We start from the raw sequence: 18010 nt of genomic DNA, 5'->3' as shown, positions 1-18010 counted from the left end.
GAAAATAGTTAAAGCCTTTTTCATACAAAAATTAACCGAGAAATAATTTTTTCAATTATGCTTTGTTATGTAGAGTTGTAGATTTCAATGGCGCTGGATTGTAATTTTGTCAAACTTTGATCGGCGTTCGTGCAAAAGTTCTTCTAGATCCTAAGGATTTAAAACCGTACACCTAAAAATCAATGACTGAACTGTCTTTTGTCAAAGTGTCAGAGGATTTGAGTCACTACCGGTCAGCTTTTTTTCTCGCTAAATTTGAATTATTTTAGACTTTTGCATGGTAGAGAAAAGTGTGTCTACTTTATTTGTTAGCAAAGGTGAAAGTAATTGCTGTGTTTTGACTGAGGAAGAATCAATGTATCAAATTTTACTAAAGAAAGATTCACAACTGTGTAAATGTCTGTGTAGCGAGAAGCTGAAAAGTGTAAAATTTCGAGTTCTGGTGTTGTGAAATCCCAGCTTCCGATAGGGTGACCGTTTTTCGTGGTTTTCTGTCGTTATATGGAATATTTCAAAAACTAACCTTATATCCTTTACTTGCTTACCTAGGCCTTCAAACTGACAAAGTATCAGCGAAATCGATATTTTGACGGTGAGCACGATTTCTTTGATTTTTACTGGCATTCACCCTTAATTGTTATGTCAGCAGCTGGTGTAAGCAAAATTCAACAATATTGATAATAAAATTGTGCGCTTTGGATATCGGGGAAAAGAATAACAGAACTTGTGTAAATGCAAAAAATAACAGTGAGGTTTTTAGAATGTAAAATAATAATCCACTGTATTTATGTTTCTTATCTATCAAATTAAAAACTGTTCAGTATAATTTTGAGAAATCACAGAAAATGCAAATTTCAAAGAAAACAGCAAGCGAAGAGTAAACTTTGGTCATTATTCACCTTATTGGAAACAAAATTCAGGAAATTAGATTTTCTTTTTCTTTCTCATAAAGAGAATGATATACACCATCTCATATTGCTCTTTTATTATAATGTAATACAATTCCCATATTTCTGCCTTCGAACAGGAAACATCGCACTTTAGGTAACTAAAGCTGCGGATATGCCAATGAGCTTGGCAATCTTCTGCCATGGGTGACAGCTGTGTCGGTACAATTTACATGTACAAACTTGTTAAAGAGCTGAATTGATTACTGTTGTGAGAAATTGCTTCATTTTTATTGCTCAAAATACGATTAATGATTTGTTAGATTTCTTGCACAGAGCGATCGCACCAGAAATTACGTAAGTGTTTTTTTTTCTTAGATTATGGTCATATGTTCTTTCTTATCTCTAAATCGGTGGCTAACTAAACACAATCATGTTTATTAGCGTTATTCTAAGTTCCAAGTTTTTTTAGTCTTCTGATTTTGATTCAATTAAATGCTGTACACATCAAATATAAGACAAAATGTATCTGTACAGTACAACACCGCTACTTAAAAGTTGTGCCTGCTCAAAAGAAAAGTTTTCGTGATCAGTCGTAGACACACGTTTCGACGTTTAAACTTTGCTATGAAGCAAAAACAGTATAAATTTAAAGCTCTCTTCATCTATACCTTTACCTTTTTACCTTTATTTATACCTTAAAAGTTAATTTTATGAAAAAACACGACACTCCTGAGTTTTATAACAGATATGTTTCGGCAGTTGCCTCTGCCATCTTCAGTGTGAAATGAACTTGTAACAAATTACAGTGAAATATAAATGCTAAAAAATTACAATAATAATAGAAATAATTAAGACCATAACAATAGTAATACAAAATTAAACAGAAAGTTTTAAATTAACGTGTTTGACTTGTGCGTTGAGAATAGGTTTTTCCCAAACTATGTGCAACGCCTCTTTGATTTTAAGGGCAAACCGCGTGGATGCCTGATCGATAATGGCAAAATTGTCGCGGGAGCATGCAGAGCGACATGCTGGCGAAGTCTCCAGATGTTTGAAGATGTGTAAAAGTTAAAATATAATCTTTCGCTGGTATTTGCCTGGAAATGATTATTCTCCCTGATTTTGATCGTTTTTCTTATAATTCCACTGTGTTTCTTACCGAATATATAGCGATGTTTTTACTTAAAACTACTGTTAACCAAACGAATAATAACAATCCAAACCTTTTTCATTTGAAGGTGTCTGTCAAAAAAATACCTTTTGTTCTTTAGGCCAGGTGCATAGACGTGCAGTTGTAGTATCTCCTCTCTTCTTGGAAAAAGAGAACTTGTTGATGTTTTGCAACTGTTTACTTGAACGGTCGACCTAAGATTTCACATACTTCTTGCCTTTTATGTGTAATGTTTATCGAGAGAAATCTCCATTGTAATTTCTATATTTCTCTCGCTGCTTTACTTTACTCCTACCGAGGAGAATATAAAGCAGCCACAAAGAAAAGAAAACTGATTATTTACTACAATTACCACTGAAAAATGCCAGACAAAGCAATTGATACTCCAGTTAGTGCTTTATATTTTAAGCGTCATATGTATCGGTTAAGCACAAATATCACTGTTTCATTCACCTTAAGTAAATTGAGTGCTTTTTGAAAATTTCATACAACAACTGTTTTCTCAACAGAAACTGGACAAGCACCGCCGAGTGCAACTTTAAGTTATATTATGTTTGCGGAGCTAAACGACATAGCAATGTCGAAACTGTCGAGAGAAGAACTTTCCCAGACGACGCTTTCTCCCGATAACAATGTAAAGATCTCAGCAGAGATGTGGAAGGAGTTTGTGGATAATACAACCCTGCATGGAATCCGTTATGTCTTCATGAAACGACATATTGTCATTCTCTTAATCTGGCTTGTTCTGCTACTGACCTCAGGTGGTTACTACATTTTTACTGTTTACAGAGCTTTCACGAAATTCTACAGTCGTCCAGTCAACACCGTAATAAGCACGAAAAACGTCAAAGAGATGGACTTTCCAGCTGTCACGGTCTGCTCTCACAACTCGTCTGCTACCAGCAAACTAGTCGTAACGGATGACAACCCGCTGTTTGCATCCAGTGGGTTAAACATCAGCTCATGCACTGTAACTTCAGTGGTGCGAGGCAACCGTCCTTGTGGGTTGTCTCTCGTTTGCTGTTGTGTTCCAACGACTGATGAAAATGTGTACACCGCTATACCAAACTGTACAACTGAATATAGCAAAGATCTTTTGGATGTAATAAAGAGATCCTCTCATCGTTTCGATATAGAAGCTTTTTCTCGACATTATAGCCAAGACATAAATTCCCTCGCTGGGCCTAAGTGTACGTTTGGCTGGGATAAGTCAACCTGTTCAACAAAAGGCTTTGCTCCCATGGTAACCCAATGGGGAATGTGCTACACATTTAATTCTGGAGCTGAAGAGAAAATTAAAAAGGTTGAGTCTGGTGGAGTTTCATCCGGATTGAATGTCATTCTTGATGCACAGACTTGGGACTACAGTCAAGGAAAATTCTCAGAAGGATTTAAGGTCCTGATTCATCAACAAGGAGAATATGTCGATGAGTGGGAAGGCATCAACGTAGGACCAGGACAGCATGCTCTTCAGTATAGCTCTGTCGCAGAAAAGGGTAGGGGTTTTATCCATTTGAGGTATTTAAAATGTATGTTTCTTACTAGTCAAGAATGATTAAGAGTGGCTTGTTTGTTTACAAGTGCAGCTGGTTACGAGGCGTGCAAGGCAATATCAAGAGCAAAACTCACTGTAAAGTAAAGCAAAAAAATTATTCACTATCAATATTGCGAGAAGTGCTTGCACAATCTCCCGAGCCAGAAGTTCATGATAAGTGCTTGACAATAATCCAGATCGAATTGGAATTTGGAAATGTTGTTTGGTTTTTTTTTGTTGTTGTTTGTTTGTTTGTTTGTTTTAAGGCAAAAAATTAAGATGGCAATGCGTGACTATTGAATTTTTAATAAAACACTGAATCTTACAAAGAAAGGTACATGTCACAAAGTATTTTTAAGCTGTTCATTCGCTAGAATATAATATATCAAGTACAATCGTTAAACGAGTTTTAAATTTAAAATAGTGGACTCATAATCAAATTACAACCCAAGTCTATATAAGTTCCATAATGTATGACAAATTGAAGAGTTTGTACATTGTAGGCGGAAAGTACTAAACGATAATTAGAGACAATAAATTTCTTACAGTATCAAAATCCGGAAAAGCCATACTTTACCAACTGCACCAAGAAAAAACTGAAAACGTTCTCCACGTACACATTAGCAGGCTGCATCTATGAATGTGAGGCTGAAAACACTATCAAATGGTGTGGTTGTCGACTTCCTGGCTACAAAGGTAGGATGAGTTTAGGACATTCTAGAATGCATTACAAGTAGTCCAACTAAGATAAAACACTTCCATGGGTACCAGACAGAAAGAGTGAGTAATCCGTCTGAAAAGCTCGTTATGAATCTGTCACCCAGAAATTTACATGTTGTGCCATGTTATCCTTATTTACTGAGTGTCACTTCTTGGCCAGAAACGTACGCCAATGACAGTATTTTACATCCCATAATCCAACCACTTTTATCTTTTGGGCTAAGGGCGTTTGAGTTTTCTATCTATTGATTTGTAATCAAGTGGCCGTTCCCTTTTACGCGCTTTGAAAGTAGACCACAATTGGTAGAGGGCTGTCATCAGCATTCTTGAGGAAAGAGGCTGTGGTGTCAGAAATAATACAAGGTAGTTAGAACTCTAGCACGTGCGAAACCGGTCCACTGGCGGTCATCTTGAGCGTAAATACGTTTTGAATGTTTTTTTGTTTTTCTTTACGTGTTATCTGTATTAGATTCTCTCCAAGTTCCCGCGTGTGTATCACGAGAAGAACTGAACTGTACTTCGCTGGTGGCAAGTAAGTAAGACAGATGATCTGTTTGAACGACGTTTGCATGTGGCAACACAGCTTAAAAACGCCCTTCTGGGCAGTTAGGCAAGTCATTTAGAAAATTGGTAATGGCCTACGAAGACGGAGATTACTTTTCTGTGCAACAACACAATTACACGTTTTTTCGTTAACGAAAGTTTGAGAAACGACCCCAGGAATTCTTTTTTATGATGTAACACTATGCGAATCGTAATGGTGCTTTGTCTTTGATCAATAACCAACAAATTGTAAAGAATTACCTAGCTGAAGGCATACACTGATGACTTATGAATACTCTTTTTTAAATTGATCTCTCTACAATGATAGATGAGGCTTTTTGCGACTGCCAAGTTCCTTGTTCTCAAACTAAATACACCACTGAAGTGTCTTATTCAAAGTTTCCGGATATTGGCACCGCTCAAGGATTTATGGCGAGTGGTCACTATCCTAACGTGGAGTACCAAAGGTATTGTAACGTGTTCCGTGAATATTTGAGGAGGATGCCTTGTATTATTTTTAGGGAAAGGATTTTTGATGTTAAGCAAATTCCCGTCATGTAGCAGTGGCTCTTTGTTTACTATTGAAGACAAAAACGATTGCATTTTTTTTTTAAATCTTGGTAGGATAGGTACCTTGAACACAAAGAGAGAGGCCTACTTTAAGTGTCATTAACTTGTAAGTTGTTTTAAAATGTCGCGTTGCTGACATCTATTGCACATTACCTCCAATTGTTTACACTGATATATTTTTTTATCAACTACTTCTTATGTCTCATAAGGAATATATTGTTCTGTTCCTTCAACAACCTGAACCATGCCCTTTAGATTTCAAATAAAGAATTAAAACTTCCATATGGCTAAGAAAAAAATTCTCTACCCGAATAATATATCTCGCCTTCATATTATCATAACGTCGATTTTTGCAACAGAAGATGTGGAACATATCTGCTGTATTTAGTCTGTCTTATTACTAAAGTCAGCCACGCAAGTGTTAACAAATCAATAAGGAAGACCAGTTCATTATAGTTATTTCATTATCCTTTTTCATCAGGAACAATCTGCTGAGTACTTAGCATGCTCCTATGATGCCGATGTTAACGTCTTGTACACCTCTCGTATGCTGAAATGGATACCTTGTTTACGGCCTCTACTTTACGTTAACTGAAACCAGCCATAGTTAACATTTTTCTCTTTCTCCTTCTTCATTAGGGATAACCTGGTGTTTTTACAAGTGGGCTTCAAGTCTCTCATTTATGAGATGCAGGAGCAGCAACCAGCTTATGATAGCAACGCTTTGTTTGGTAATGAATGGTTTTTGACATTTGTGTCTATTTCTGATCCAAAACTGTAATATTTTTGATGGGATTGAACAGAGATCTGGATGCGAGTGTGGTCCGCTGAGGTTCATCGTCACACTTTCAAAAAGAGACAGTTGAGGAACTTGTGACATTCAGCTATCAGCCTCGCCTGTCGCCCAACTTTTCGTGAAGTTTAGTCTTCATTTTTTTTCTGAAAGACATTGTAATTTATCCTATTTGAATTATATTTCTTTATCCTATTTATAAAATGTACCTAAAATCGTCGAAGGTAGCGCCATGGCATTTCCCCATTTTTCCTAACAGTTAGGCTTTTGGTAGAAATCGCGTCCAGCCGTGGTGCTTTACGATTGCTGGATTGTAAAGGTATAGACGCCTTGTGTCAATAATATTTATCTTGGCCTTGGCTCGCCAATGTGCCCATGCCTCAAAGCCTAGTGAGTTTGTCCTTATCGGCTGTGTAGTGGAGTCAACGTTTCGTCTTTTTACATGTCGCCTCTTTAGTACAGACAGATGCTAAGCAACGATATTTAATTTATTTCGTAACTAAATAGTGCTGTTAATTAAGCCAGATCTTCTTCTTAGTTAGTGAGAGTTTAATGGGATGAATGAACAAGGAAATGATTGGAAAGGTGGGGACTCGATAAGAAAGAATAACGACTAATGAGCTATTTATTTCCTTCTTCAGGTGAGATCGGAGGTAACATAGGACTGTTCCTGGGGTGCAGCTTATTTATCTTCTGCGAGTTTATCGACTTCCTCATCGCTTTCCTAGCAACAAAAAAACGTCACTCAACCCACCCGGCATGACAATAACAAACAGAAACCCGAAATGCATGACTTGGTGTTCTCTATGTTTATGCAGAAGGATTTATTTACATGGCCAATAGAGCTGACCACCCCACCCCCTCCCACCTCCGTACCCTTTAGCACGCTATTGGATGACGCTTATTCGTATGTAAGCATGTTTTCCTTTTGTAATCGATGTATGTTTTGTTGGTTGTTTGTAAAAAATAAAACAATGATTCAACTAATTTTAATCAAGTCTTCTTCGTCATGTCCTTCCCATGGCAAAAACGGAAGATATTGAAAAAGAGCTCGAAAATTTTAATTGGGGCTTTTAATGAAAATTTCTTTGGCACACACTTAATCCATCTGTACAGATGAACTAATTGTCAAATTCGAAAGAGAACCAAGAAGGAGAAGTTAGAAAATTACAGGAAGGTGTGCCAAGACTGCCTTCACCAGAACCAATAATGTTAAAAAGAAAAGGAATCGAAAGAGGGGAAAGCGTAAAAAGAATCCGTTTCCCTTTGAAATTTCGCGGTGGAATTACGATTTTTCATAATCACACTAAAAAATGTTATGCATGTTTCTGATTTATTACAGTCCCCTTGCCCTTGCCATGTTTAACGTGTTTGTGTTTTTCTGTGCCCTCAGTTCGTTCGCACAGCAACAAATCTTAATTTCTTTCTATCCGGTTGGGTAGAGAACAAGCGATATTTGAGGTGCATACATGTTTAAGAGGGTAATTTGAACAAGGATAGTGAGGCCATAGGGAGAGTACAAGAATTGAAGGTTAGGGTTTTGAAGAAACGAGTACTGAAAACTAGTAATAATCAACCATTTTTTCCGAGATAACTAAGATTTATTTTGGAAAGAAAATGCTATACATTGTTATTTATTTCAAAACTTTTAGCATTATTGTTGCTTCGTTATCTCTGAACCAATGCGTGGTTACCCCAATTTTCGTTATTATTCCATAAAACTATATCTTTCGATGTTATAGTTATATTATTGTCACTACATTCTATATTGCTTTCGCATGCGTTTGCGTGAGGCCAAGCCGCTGTACGCAGCATAACATTGATTAACATCAACGCTCTGCCCATTCAATACTTCCTCCAAGGTTGCGGCAACAACAATATTAATGATATAGAGTAGCCGAGTATCAATGGATACGAGTCATCATACGGATCATATCACCAATATTTTATTTAATGTATGTATGGTGCACGTATATCGTTTATAAATCCAGTTACTACTGTCTTGTACCCCTGTGCTTGCTGAAGAAGTCCCATGTATTCCGTACACGAGTTTGCAGAATTTCATATTGACATATAAGTCGGGCAAAGTCATGTTGAACAGTCGCACAAATCTTTCATACCTCAAATTAAGTGAACGTTATCCCTCGCAATCGCTGTCTCAATTTTCTAAAGGCACTACGCTATAACATATGTTTTAAGAAATCAAACTGATAAAAGCTGTATTACAAGATGGCTGAATGGGAGTTTGTGCCCTGTAAGCACTCAGTAACAACCCACACTTCCTCCTCAGGGTGTTTCTTGAATCGAACTGCAAAAACAGCGAAAGAGGAAGTAACTTTCTGAATTGTCCAATCACCGGCACGAAAAGAGAAGAAACATGGTGTCTTCTCTACAGCAAATTTATTCATTTTGCTACAAACCAGGCGCTGGTTGTTCAAAAAGTTGATAATTCTATCCAGCGGATAAAATGAGCTCCAACCAAAACATTTTATCCGTTGGAGAAAGTCGTCCGTTCTTTAAACAACTGGGGCCTGCCAAACTATTTCCAGTTTAAATAATTAATGGCAATTATCAAAGGTACCCATGGCCAGTGGTTAATTTCGGTAAGGCCTCGTTCGCTTCAGAAATTCGGAGCTAGTTGTAAAGAAAAACTAAAGTGACATTGAAACTGTGAGCCAGGGGTATTTTAAAGAATGCCGATTGCAAAGTGTAGCATTTTAGGCTCGTCTACATCATTTAGGGTTAACCTTTTGATCCTAGGTTTGTGCTATTTTTTCCAGTTACTTTTCGGTAATAAATCGTCTGAACCACTTAACTTCTCCATAAATGGAGATGAAATAAAAATATCTGCGGTCTTTAGAAACCGTGGGCTCAGGCTAAATTGTCACGTGATACAAGTGACGGTTGTTGTTTGTTTGCTTTATAAGTGTTTTTCCAGCCATTTTCCTCTGCAGAAGCCCATATTCTGGCATCATTAAGCTGGAATGTAGGTAGAGGCAAGCTTCTGAAAGAAAACAGAGGTGAGAGGTGGTTTCATGCTGACTGAGTCGCCAAACATGCTGATGATGGCAAAATACATCAGCTGGTGCCATTCACACATTATCGTGACGTTGTGGCTTTAGTTAAACAAGAAGCAATTCATAGAAGCAAGAACGGTGTTTTCGGCGCAAATATGCGTTGTTAGGATCCAAAGGGTTAATGAAATTTTCTTTTTCCATTACAGTTCACATTTCGATATCGCAGACTCCGAAAACTGGTGTTAGCTTTTAGTATTAGTAACACTAGAACGTTTTGTGTTAGTCTAAGCAAGGAGTAAGGACTTAGTTTGAGAAGGTAGCTGGTACAAGCCTTCAAGAGCTCCATTTCAAAACAAAGCCCAAAGTGCAAGTCAGGGGGGTGGTCAGTTTTGAAATTAACCTTTCAGGGCAAGCTCTTTTTCGCTTAACAAACACACCACCGTATGCCTAGTTACTCTAAAGTGTTACCGCGTGATGAGAAGGTTTGTCACGTGACTTGTCGACGCCCAAAACCCCGACTCTAACCTAAAACTAACCCTAACTCAAAGAAATAAACCAACGGCCAAAGCAATGACACTAATTCTACAATCCCGAGAAAATAACCCCGGGCTCGAGTGAAGGTTAGCAATTTTCTGTTCCTTGAAGGTGTCAAATGTCCAGCTCACGTGACTTAAATTGTTCCCTTAAGCAACGAATAATAACATTTCGTCCCAGACATTTCTCTACACTTTCCAGGGTTAAGCACTGATTACACACGGTTAGCTTTTAGTTGTGGTTATGGCACACGTTTGATATTACAGGACATCAATGTAATAGGTTCGCGTTCTGCAAAATACTCCTGCCATATTGACTGTGAGTTTTCGATAATTACGAGTCCATTTACATCTTTGTGTATATTTGTTATTACAATTCACTTTCTTGGCGTCCTCGAAAAACGATCATAAATAATATTTTATGACGTAATGCCGACCGTTGTCATATGTTCAAAGTAGACAGGCAGAACTGATGAACGTGATAAACGATGCAGATGACAAAGACGACAAGTTATCGTGATTTATGCGTAGAAAGGGTAAGAAATGAGACTAGAGAAAACGATACAAATTCTTTTTTAAATAACATTCACTTAGGAAATGCAGTTGTCCTCTTACAATGCTACTGACATGATTCATACAACTTTAAAATTTTCGAATAGTATTTCTCGTTATGATCTTCACGAATACATGCTGCTGAGATTTTTCCGAGGAGACGTACACATTTCACCTTGCATGGGGAACTTTTTTCCATGAATATGTGGTATATGAATCACCTAAAAGTTGCTGTCAGAGAGTAACAAAAATGCAAGCTCTTGTTCATTGCTGAGAAACTCATCATTAGTGTGAGCAAGAAGGCATTGTTTCTGAACTAACTTCGTTGCTATGGCAGCACACAATGTAGAAAGAAAAGGGCAAACGCAGGTCATGTTTTTTAGTAGCGGTTGCAATGACTTACGTGATAAGATCTCAAAAAGCCCACTCAATTACCGTTGTGACCAAAACTTCGATTTTCATCATCCAAGTGAAGAAAATAGTCTATTTACTGTAAGTCTGTTTTTATTACATTGATGTTATAAATAATAGCGTATTCTCATTAGTAGTAATCATCTGCGTTGCAAATGAGTTCATCGACATAAATAGAAATTTCAATTAATTTATAATTTATCACGAACGTTCGATTTCCTCAACAGTTAGTTTTTGCAAGCAATAGATATGCTTTCCTGATGCCCAAGGAAGGAAAGAGCGTTCCTTAATGTTCTTAATCGAGGACCGTGCTTGGACACTCAAATCCAAGGGTTTCTGTGGTTTGAAATTTTCAACTGCAGTAAACTTTAAATTATATTATTATGCATGTCTTGTTTATGGCAGTTGACATAAATTGTTATTAATTGTTATGTCAGCAGCTGGTCTAAGCAAAATTCAACAATATAGATAATAAAATTGTGCGCTTTGGACATCGGAGAAAGTAAAAACGGAAATTGTGTAAACGCAAAAATAACAGTGCAGTTTTTAGAATGAAAATAATAATCCACTATAATTTTGTTTCTTATCTATGAAATTAAAAACTGCTCAGTACAATTTTGAGAAATAACAGAAAATGCAAATCAGTTTCGAAGAAAGCAGCAGGCGAAGAGTAAACTTTGGTCATTATTCACCTTATTGGAAACAAAATTCAGGGAATTAGATTTTCTTTTTCTTTCTCACAAAGAGAATAATATACACCATCTTATCTTTCTCTTTTATTATAATGTAGTACAATCCCAATATTTTGGCCTGTTACCGGGAAACAACGCATTCTAGATAACTAACGCTGCAGATATGCCAATGAGCTTGGCAATCCTCTGCCATGGGTGATAGCTGTGTCAATACAATATTCGTAATGTTTTTTACATGTACAAACGTTTTTAAAGAACTGAATTGCAGAGATAAGAACTAGAGAAGAAACTCCCACTTGTGATTACTGTTGTGAGAAATGGCTTCAGTTTTATCACCAAAATACCATTAATGATTTATTAGTTTTCTTGCAAAGAGCGACTGCACGAGAAATTACGTGTGTTAGATCATGTTGATACATCTTTTCTTATCTTTAAATCGGTTGCTAACAAAACACAATTATGTTTACTAGAGTTCTTCCTAGTTGTTCGTTTTTTAAAAAAACCATAACAAATTTTGTAATTTTATTTTTTTAGTCTTCCGACTTTGATTCTTTTGATTGCTGTCCACGTCAAATATAAGACAAAATGTATCTTTACACTACAATACTGCTACTTAAAAGTTGTGCCTTCTCAAAAGAAAAGTTTTAGTGATCAGTCTTAGACACACGTTTCGACGTTTAAACTTTGCTATGAAGCAAAAACAGTATAAATATTGAAATCTCTTTATTCATACCTTTACCTTTATACCTTTATCTATACTTTAACAGTTATTCTTTCTCTGGTATTTGCCTGTAAATGATTATTCTCCTTGTTTGTTATAATTTCACTGTGTTTCTTACCGAATAAATACCTATGTTTTTACTGAAAACTACTGTTAACCAAACGAATAATAACAATCACAAACCTTTTCATTTGCAGGTGTTTCTCAATGTAAATATCTTTTGTTCTTAGGCCAGGTGCTTTATTTTTCATTAAGGTTCTGAAAATTGTAAACACGTATGCTGTAATTTGTGGACATAAGACGTGCAGTTGTAGTATCGCCTTTCTTCTTGGAAAAAGAGAACTTGTTGATGGTTTGCAACCGTTTACTTGAACTGTCGACCTAATATTTCACATACTTCTTGTCGTTTATGTGTAATGTTTATCGATAGAAATCTCCATTGCAATTTCTATATTTCTCTCGCTGCTTTACTTTATCCCTACCGAGGAGAATATAAAGCAGCCACAAAGAAAAGAAAACTGAAGAAATTTATATAGCACATAACTACTGAAAAAAGGCAGACAAACCAATTGATACTCGAGTTATTGCTTTGTATTTTAAGAGTCATATGTTTCGGTTCCGCACAAATATCACTGTTTCATTCAACTTAAGTAAATTGAGTGTTTTTTGAAAAATTTACTACAACTGTTTTCTTAACAGAAGCTGGATAAGCACCGCTGAGTGCAAATCTAAATAATATTATGTCTGCGAAGCTAAACGACATAGCAATGTCGAACATATCGAGAGAAGAACTTTCCCAGACGACACCCTCTCCAGATAACAATGCAAAGACCTCAGCAGCGATGTGGAAGGAGTTTACGGATAATACAACCCTGCATGGAATCCGTTATGTCTTCATGAAACGACATATTATCATTCGCTTAATCTGGCTTGTTTTGCTGCTGACCGCAGGTGGTTACTACATTTTTACTGTTTACAGCGCGTTCACGAAATTCTACAGTCGTCCAGTCAACACTGTAATAAGCACAAAACATGTCAAAGAGATGGACTTTCCAGCTGTCACGCTTTGCTCTCTCAACTTGTTTGCTTACAGCAAACTAGTCGTAACAGATGACAACCCCCTGTTTGCATCCAGTGGCTTAAACGTCAGCTCATGCGCTGTAACTTCAGAGGTTCGAGGCAACCGTCCTTGTGGGCTGTCTCTCGTTTGCTGTTGTGCTCTAACAGATGATGTAGATGTGTACACCGCTATAGCAAATTGTACAAGCGAATATAGGGAAGATCTTTTGGATGTAATAAAGCGATCCTCTCATCGTTTCGACGTAGAAGGTTTTTCTCGACATTATAGCCCAGACATAAATTCCCTCGCTGGGCCTGTGTGTACGTTTGGCTGGGATAAGTCAACCTGTTCAACAAAAGACTTTGCTCCAATGGTAACCCAATGGGGAATGTGCTACACATTTAATTCTGGAGCTGAAGAGAAAATTAAAAAGGTCGAGTACGGTGGAGTTTCATACGGATTGAATATCATTCTCGATGCACAGACTTGGGACTACACTCAAGGAAAATTCTCAGAAGGATTTAAGGTCCTGATTCATCAACAAGGAGAGTATGTCGATGAATGGGAAGGCATCAACGTAGGACCAGGACAGCATGCTGTTATAGTTCTGTCGCAGAAAAGGGTAGGAGTTTTATCGATTTGAGATATTCAAAATGTATGTTTCTTGGTAGTCAAGAATGACTAAGAGTGGCTTGTTTGTTTCCAAGTGCAGCTGGTTACGAGGCATGCCAGGCAATTTCAAGAGCAAAACTCACTGCAAAGAAGAGCAAAAAAATTATTAACTATCAATAACGCGAGAATTGCTTTGCAATCTCCCGAGCCAGAAGTTCTTGACAATAATTCAGATTAAATTGAAATTTAAAAATGTTGTTTCTTTGTTTTAGGTCAAAAAATTAAGATAGCAATGCGTGACTATAGGTATATGTCACAAAGCATTTTCAAGCTGTTCGTGCGCTAGAATATAATATATCAAGTACACTCGTTAAACGAGTTTTAAATTTAAAATAATGGACTCATAATCAAATTACAACCCAAGTCTATATAAGTTCCATAATGTATGACAACCTTGAACAGTTTGTACATTGTAGGTGGTAATAAAGATAATTAGAGGCAATAAATTTCTTACAGTATAAAAATCTGGAAAAGCCATACTTTACCAACTGCACCAAGAAAAAACTGAAAACGTTCCCCACGCACACATTAGAGGGCTGCATTTATGAATGTGAGGCTGAAAACACTATCAAATCGTGTGGTTGTCGACTTCCTGGCTACAAAGGTAGGATGATGGTAGGACATTCTAGAATGCATTACATGTAGTCCAACTAAGATAAAACACTTCCATGGGTACCAGACAGAAAGAGTCAGTAATCCGTCTGAAAGAACGTTATGAATCTGTCGCCCAGAAATCAACATGTTGTCAATTGTTGCGAATTTTAACGTAGTTTTAGCATGATTGAACATAGTTTTATCTATTATTTGAGTTCGTTTTGATTTGTGTCCCCAATTAGTCCACAGGACCAAATACTGTGACACTTCAATAAAGTCATTATTATTATTATTATTTTATTATTATTATTATTATTATTATTATTATTATTATTATTATTATTATTATTATTATTATTATGTTGTGCCATGTTACCCTTATTTACCTAGTGTCACTTCTCGGACAGAAACGTACGGCAATGACAGTATTTCATTTCACATAATCCAACCACTTTTATCTTTTGGGCTAAGGGCGTTTGAGTTTTCTCAAACGGAGGAACTGCCGGAGAAGCTGCCTTAAGGCCGCTGAAATTATTTGAAAATCCATGAAAGTAGACCAAAATTGGTAGAGGGCTCTCATCAGCATTCTTGAGGAAAGAGGCTGTGGTGTCAGAATAATACAAGGAAGTTAGAACTTTAGCACGTGCGAAACCAGTTGTCTGGCCGTGATCTTGAGCGTAAATACGTTTTGAATGTCTTTGTTTGTTTGTTTGTTTGTTTGTTTGTTTGTTTATTTGTTTGTTTGTTTTTCTATACGTTTCATTTGTATTAGATTCTCTCCAAGTTCCTGCGTGTGTATCACCAGAAGAACTGAACTGTACTTCGCTGGTGGAAGGTCAGTAAGACAGATATTTGCATGTGGCAACACAGCTTAAACATGCCCTTCTGGGCAGTTAAGCATGTTATTTAGAGAATTGGTAATGTGCTAGGAAGATGGAGATCACTTTTCTATGGAACAACACAATTACCGAAAGTTTGAGTAACGATCCCAGGAATTCTTTTTTATGTTCCAACACTACGTAATGGTGCTCTGTCTTTGATCGATAACCATCAACCTGTAAAGAATTACCTAGCTGAAAGCATACACTGATTGACTTATGAATACTCTTTTTTAAATTGACCTCTCTAGCGTTGATAGATGAGACGTTTTGCGACTGCCAAGTTCCTTGTTCTCAAACTAAATGCACCACTGAAGTGTCTTATTCGAAGTTCCCAGATATTGGCACCGCTCAAGGCTTTGTGGCCAGTGGTCACTATCCTAACGTAGATTACCAAAGGTATTGTAACGTTTGCCGTGAATATTTGAGGAGGATGCTTTGTATTAGTTTTAGGGAAAGGATTTTTGGTTTTAACAAATTCCTGTCATGTAGCAGTGGTTCTTTGTTTACTATTAAACACAAAAACGATTCTATTTTTAAAAGAAAATCTTGGTAGAGTAGGTACTTGAACACAAATAGAGACGCAATATACTCTAAGAGCCATTGACTTGTATGTTGTTTTTAAAATGTTGCTGACGTCTATTGCGCATTACCTCCAATTTTTTACACTATGTTTTTTATCAACTACTTCTTGTGTCTCATAAGAAATATATCGTTCTGTTCCTTCAACAACCTGAACCATGCCCTTTAGATTCAAATAAAGAAGCAAACTTCCATATGGCTAAGAAAAAAATTGTCTACCCGGAAAGTATATCTCGCCTTCATATATTCATAACGTCGATTTTTTCAACAGAAAATGTGGAAAATATCTGGTTTATTTGGTCTGTCTTATTACTGAAGTCAGCCACGCAAGTGTTAAAAAATCTATAAGGAGGGCAATTTTATTATAGTTATTTCATTATCCTTTTTCATCAGGAACAATCCTGCTGAGTACCTAGCATGCTGCTATGATGCCGATGGTAACGTCTTGTAGACTTTACGGCTTCTATTTTACGTTAACTGAAACCAGCTGCATAGTTAACATTTTTCTCTTTCTCCTTCTTCATTAGGGATAACCTGGTGCTTTTACAAGTGGGCTTCAAATCTCTGAGTTATGAGATGCAGGAGCAGCAACCAGCTTATGATAGCAACGCTTTGTTTGGTAATGAATGGTTTTTGACATTTGTGTCTATTTCTGATCCAAAACTGTAATACTTTTTATGGGATTGAACAGAGATCTGGATGCAAGTGTGGTCCGCAGAGGTGCATCGTCACACTTCCAAAAAGAGACAGTCGAGGAACTTGTGACATTCAGCTATCAGCCTCGCCTGTCGCCCAAGTTTTGGTCAAGTCTAGTCTTCATTTTTCTTTTTGAAAGAAATTGTAATTTATCCTACTTGAGTTATATTTTTTTATCCTTTTTATAAAATGTACTTAAAATGTCCGAAGGTAGCGCCATGGTATTCCCCATATTTAATAACAGTTAGGTTTTTGGTAGCCCTCGCGTCTAGCCATGGAGCTTTACGATTTCTGGAATGTACACGCCATGTGTTAATAATATTTATCTTGGCCTTGGCTCGCCAATGTGCCCATGCCTCAAAGCCTAGTGAGTTTGGTCTTATCGGCTGTGTAGTGGAGGCAACGTTTCGTCTTTTTACATGTCGCCTCTTTAGTACAGACTGATGCTAAGCAACGATATCTAATTTATTTCGTAAATGAATAGTGCTTTTAATTAAGCCAGATCTTCTTCTTAGTTAGTGAGAGTTAAATGGGATGAAAGGGCAAAGAAATGATTGGAAAGCTGGGAACTCGATAAGAAAGAATAACGACTAATGAGCTATTTATTTCCTTCTTCAGGTGAGATCGGAGGTAACATGGGATTGTTCCTTGGATGCAGCTTATTTATCTTCTGCGAGTTTATCGACTTCCTCATCGTTTTCCTAACAAAAAAAAAACGTCAGTCAACCCACCCAGCGTGACAATAACAAACAGAAACCCGAAATGCCAACTTTTTTCTCCGTTTTTTGGCGTTTCTTCGATTTATGTAGAATGTTGAGATTCGATCAAACATTATTCACAAGCTGAATGATTATGGATAGATTTTGTGTCTTCGGAGAGCGTGCAAATTTTCGTCTTGTTTGACTTTTTGCGGATTCGCAAATATAATGCCCTTTTCAAAAGACATTTTCTGACAACTGCGCAGTTAGAATTTCAAATAAAAACGGTGTTGGCACAGTCCATCAATAAGTGTTTAATGTTCGGCAAAATTAACATTGGGATCTACGAATCCTTTTGCAAGATTGGCCATTAAAGTTGGTCGAAATGGGTAAACCAGAATACATTTTTCCCGCCATTTTTTAATTACCAACAGACAAATATTGATTTCTTTCAACCGTTTGCATTTTGTCCATAATTACACTCTTTTTATTCGTCTGGAGCATCTGTACTGTTTAAAACGAGGGACTTAAAGTGTTTTGTGCGTTATTAAGGCACATTTGAGTTCTCTCACGCGATATTTTAGTAGCTGATATCATCTGCAATATCTTATTGCAAATTACACGTTTTATCAAGTTTTGATACTTTTACCACGAAATGAATATCTAAAAATTTGTAATCGAAA

General features: G+C 36.9%; 1 protein-coding gene and 1 pseudogene across 3 annotated transcripts; both read left to right on the top strand.

The window, feature by feature from the left end:
• Positions 1–1610: 1610 nt before the first annotated feature.
• On the top strand, positions 1611–7357 carry LOC146489684 (acid-sensing ion channel 4-A-like; annotated as a pseudogene). The gene is made up of 7 exons (XR_014863471.1): positions 1611–1951; positions 2571–3557; positions 4144–4291; positions 4785–4847; positions 5187–5325; positions 6068–6159; positions 6863–7357. The product of XR_014863471.1 is annotated as an acid-sensing ion channel 4-A-like (transcript).
• A 2736-nt stretch (positions 7358–10093) lies between these two features.
• On the top strand, positions 10094–17691 carry LOC146489683 (acid-sensing ion channel 4-A-like). Of its 2 annotated transcripts, none has more exons than XM_085103759.1 (7): positions 10094–10307; positions 12847–13829; positions 14336–14483; positions 15246–15308; positions 15603–15750; positions 16461–16552; positions 17248–17691. In XM_085103759.1, exons 2-7 carry the CDS (start codon positions 12888–12890, stop codon positions 17367–17369), a joined length of 1515 nt encoding a protein of 504 aa, XP_084959885.1. In that variant the 5' UTR covers positions 10094–10307; positions 12847–12887; the 3' UTR covers positions 17370–17691. The 2 variants fall into 2 exon arrangements, with proteins under 2 accessions (XP_084959885.1, XP_084959893.1); XM_085103767.1 differs by lacking the exon at positions 10094–10307 and adding an exon at positions 10720–10815.
• The last annotated feature ends 319 nt before the right edge of the window (positions 17692–18010 follow it).

Source organism: Pavona decussata, unplaced genomic scaffold (assembly GCF_977016875.1).
Source record: "Pavona decussata unplaced genomic scaffold, jaPavDecu1.1 SCAFFOLD_4, whole genome shotgun sequence".
Classification (NCBI taxonomy): domain Eukaryota; kingdom Metazoa; phylum Cnidaria; class Anthozoa; order Scleractinia; family Agariciidae; genus Pavona; species Pavona decussata.
The sequence above is the reverse complement of the archived record's forward strand: the minus strand, read 5'-3'. Positions and strand labels throughout refer to the sequence as shown.

Bases quoted from the DNA above. Each gene is read 5' to 3' on its own strand.
- LOC146489683 (XM_085103759.1), top strand. From the start codon at position 12,888: ATGTCTGCGAAGCTAAACGACATAGCAATGTCGAACATATCGAGAGAA. The intron at 13,830-14,335 runs GTAGGAGTTTTA...AATTTCTTACAG, and splicing joins TAGTTCTGTCGCAGAAAAGG to TATAAAAATCTGGAAAAGCC. The intron at 14,484-15,245 runs GTAGGATGATGG...CATTTGTATTAG, and splicing joins TCGACTTCCTGGCTACAAAG to ATTCTCTCCAAGTTCCTGCG.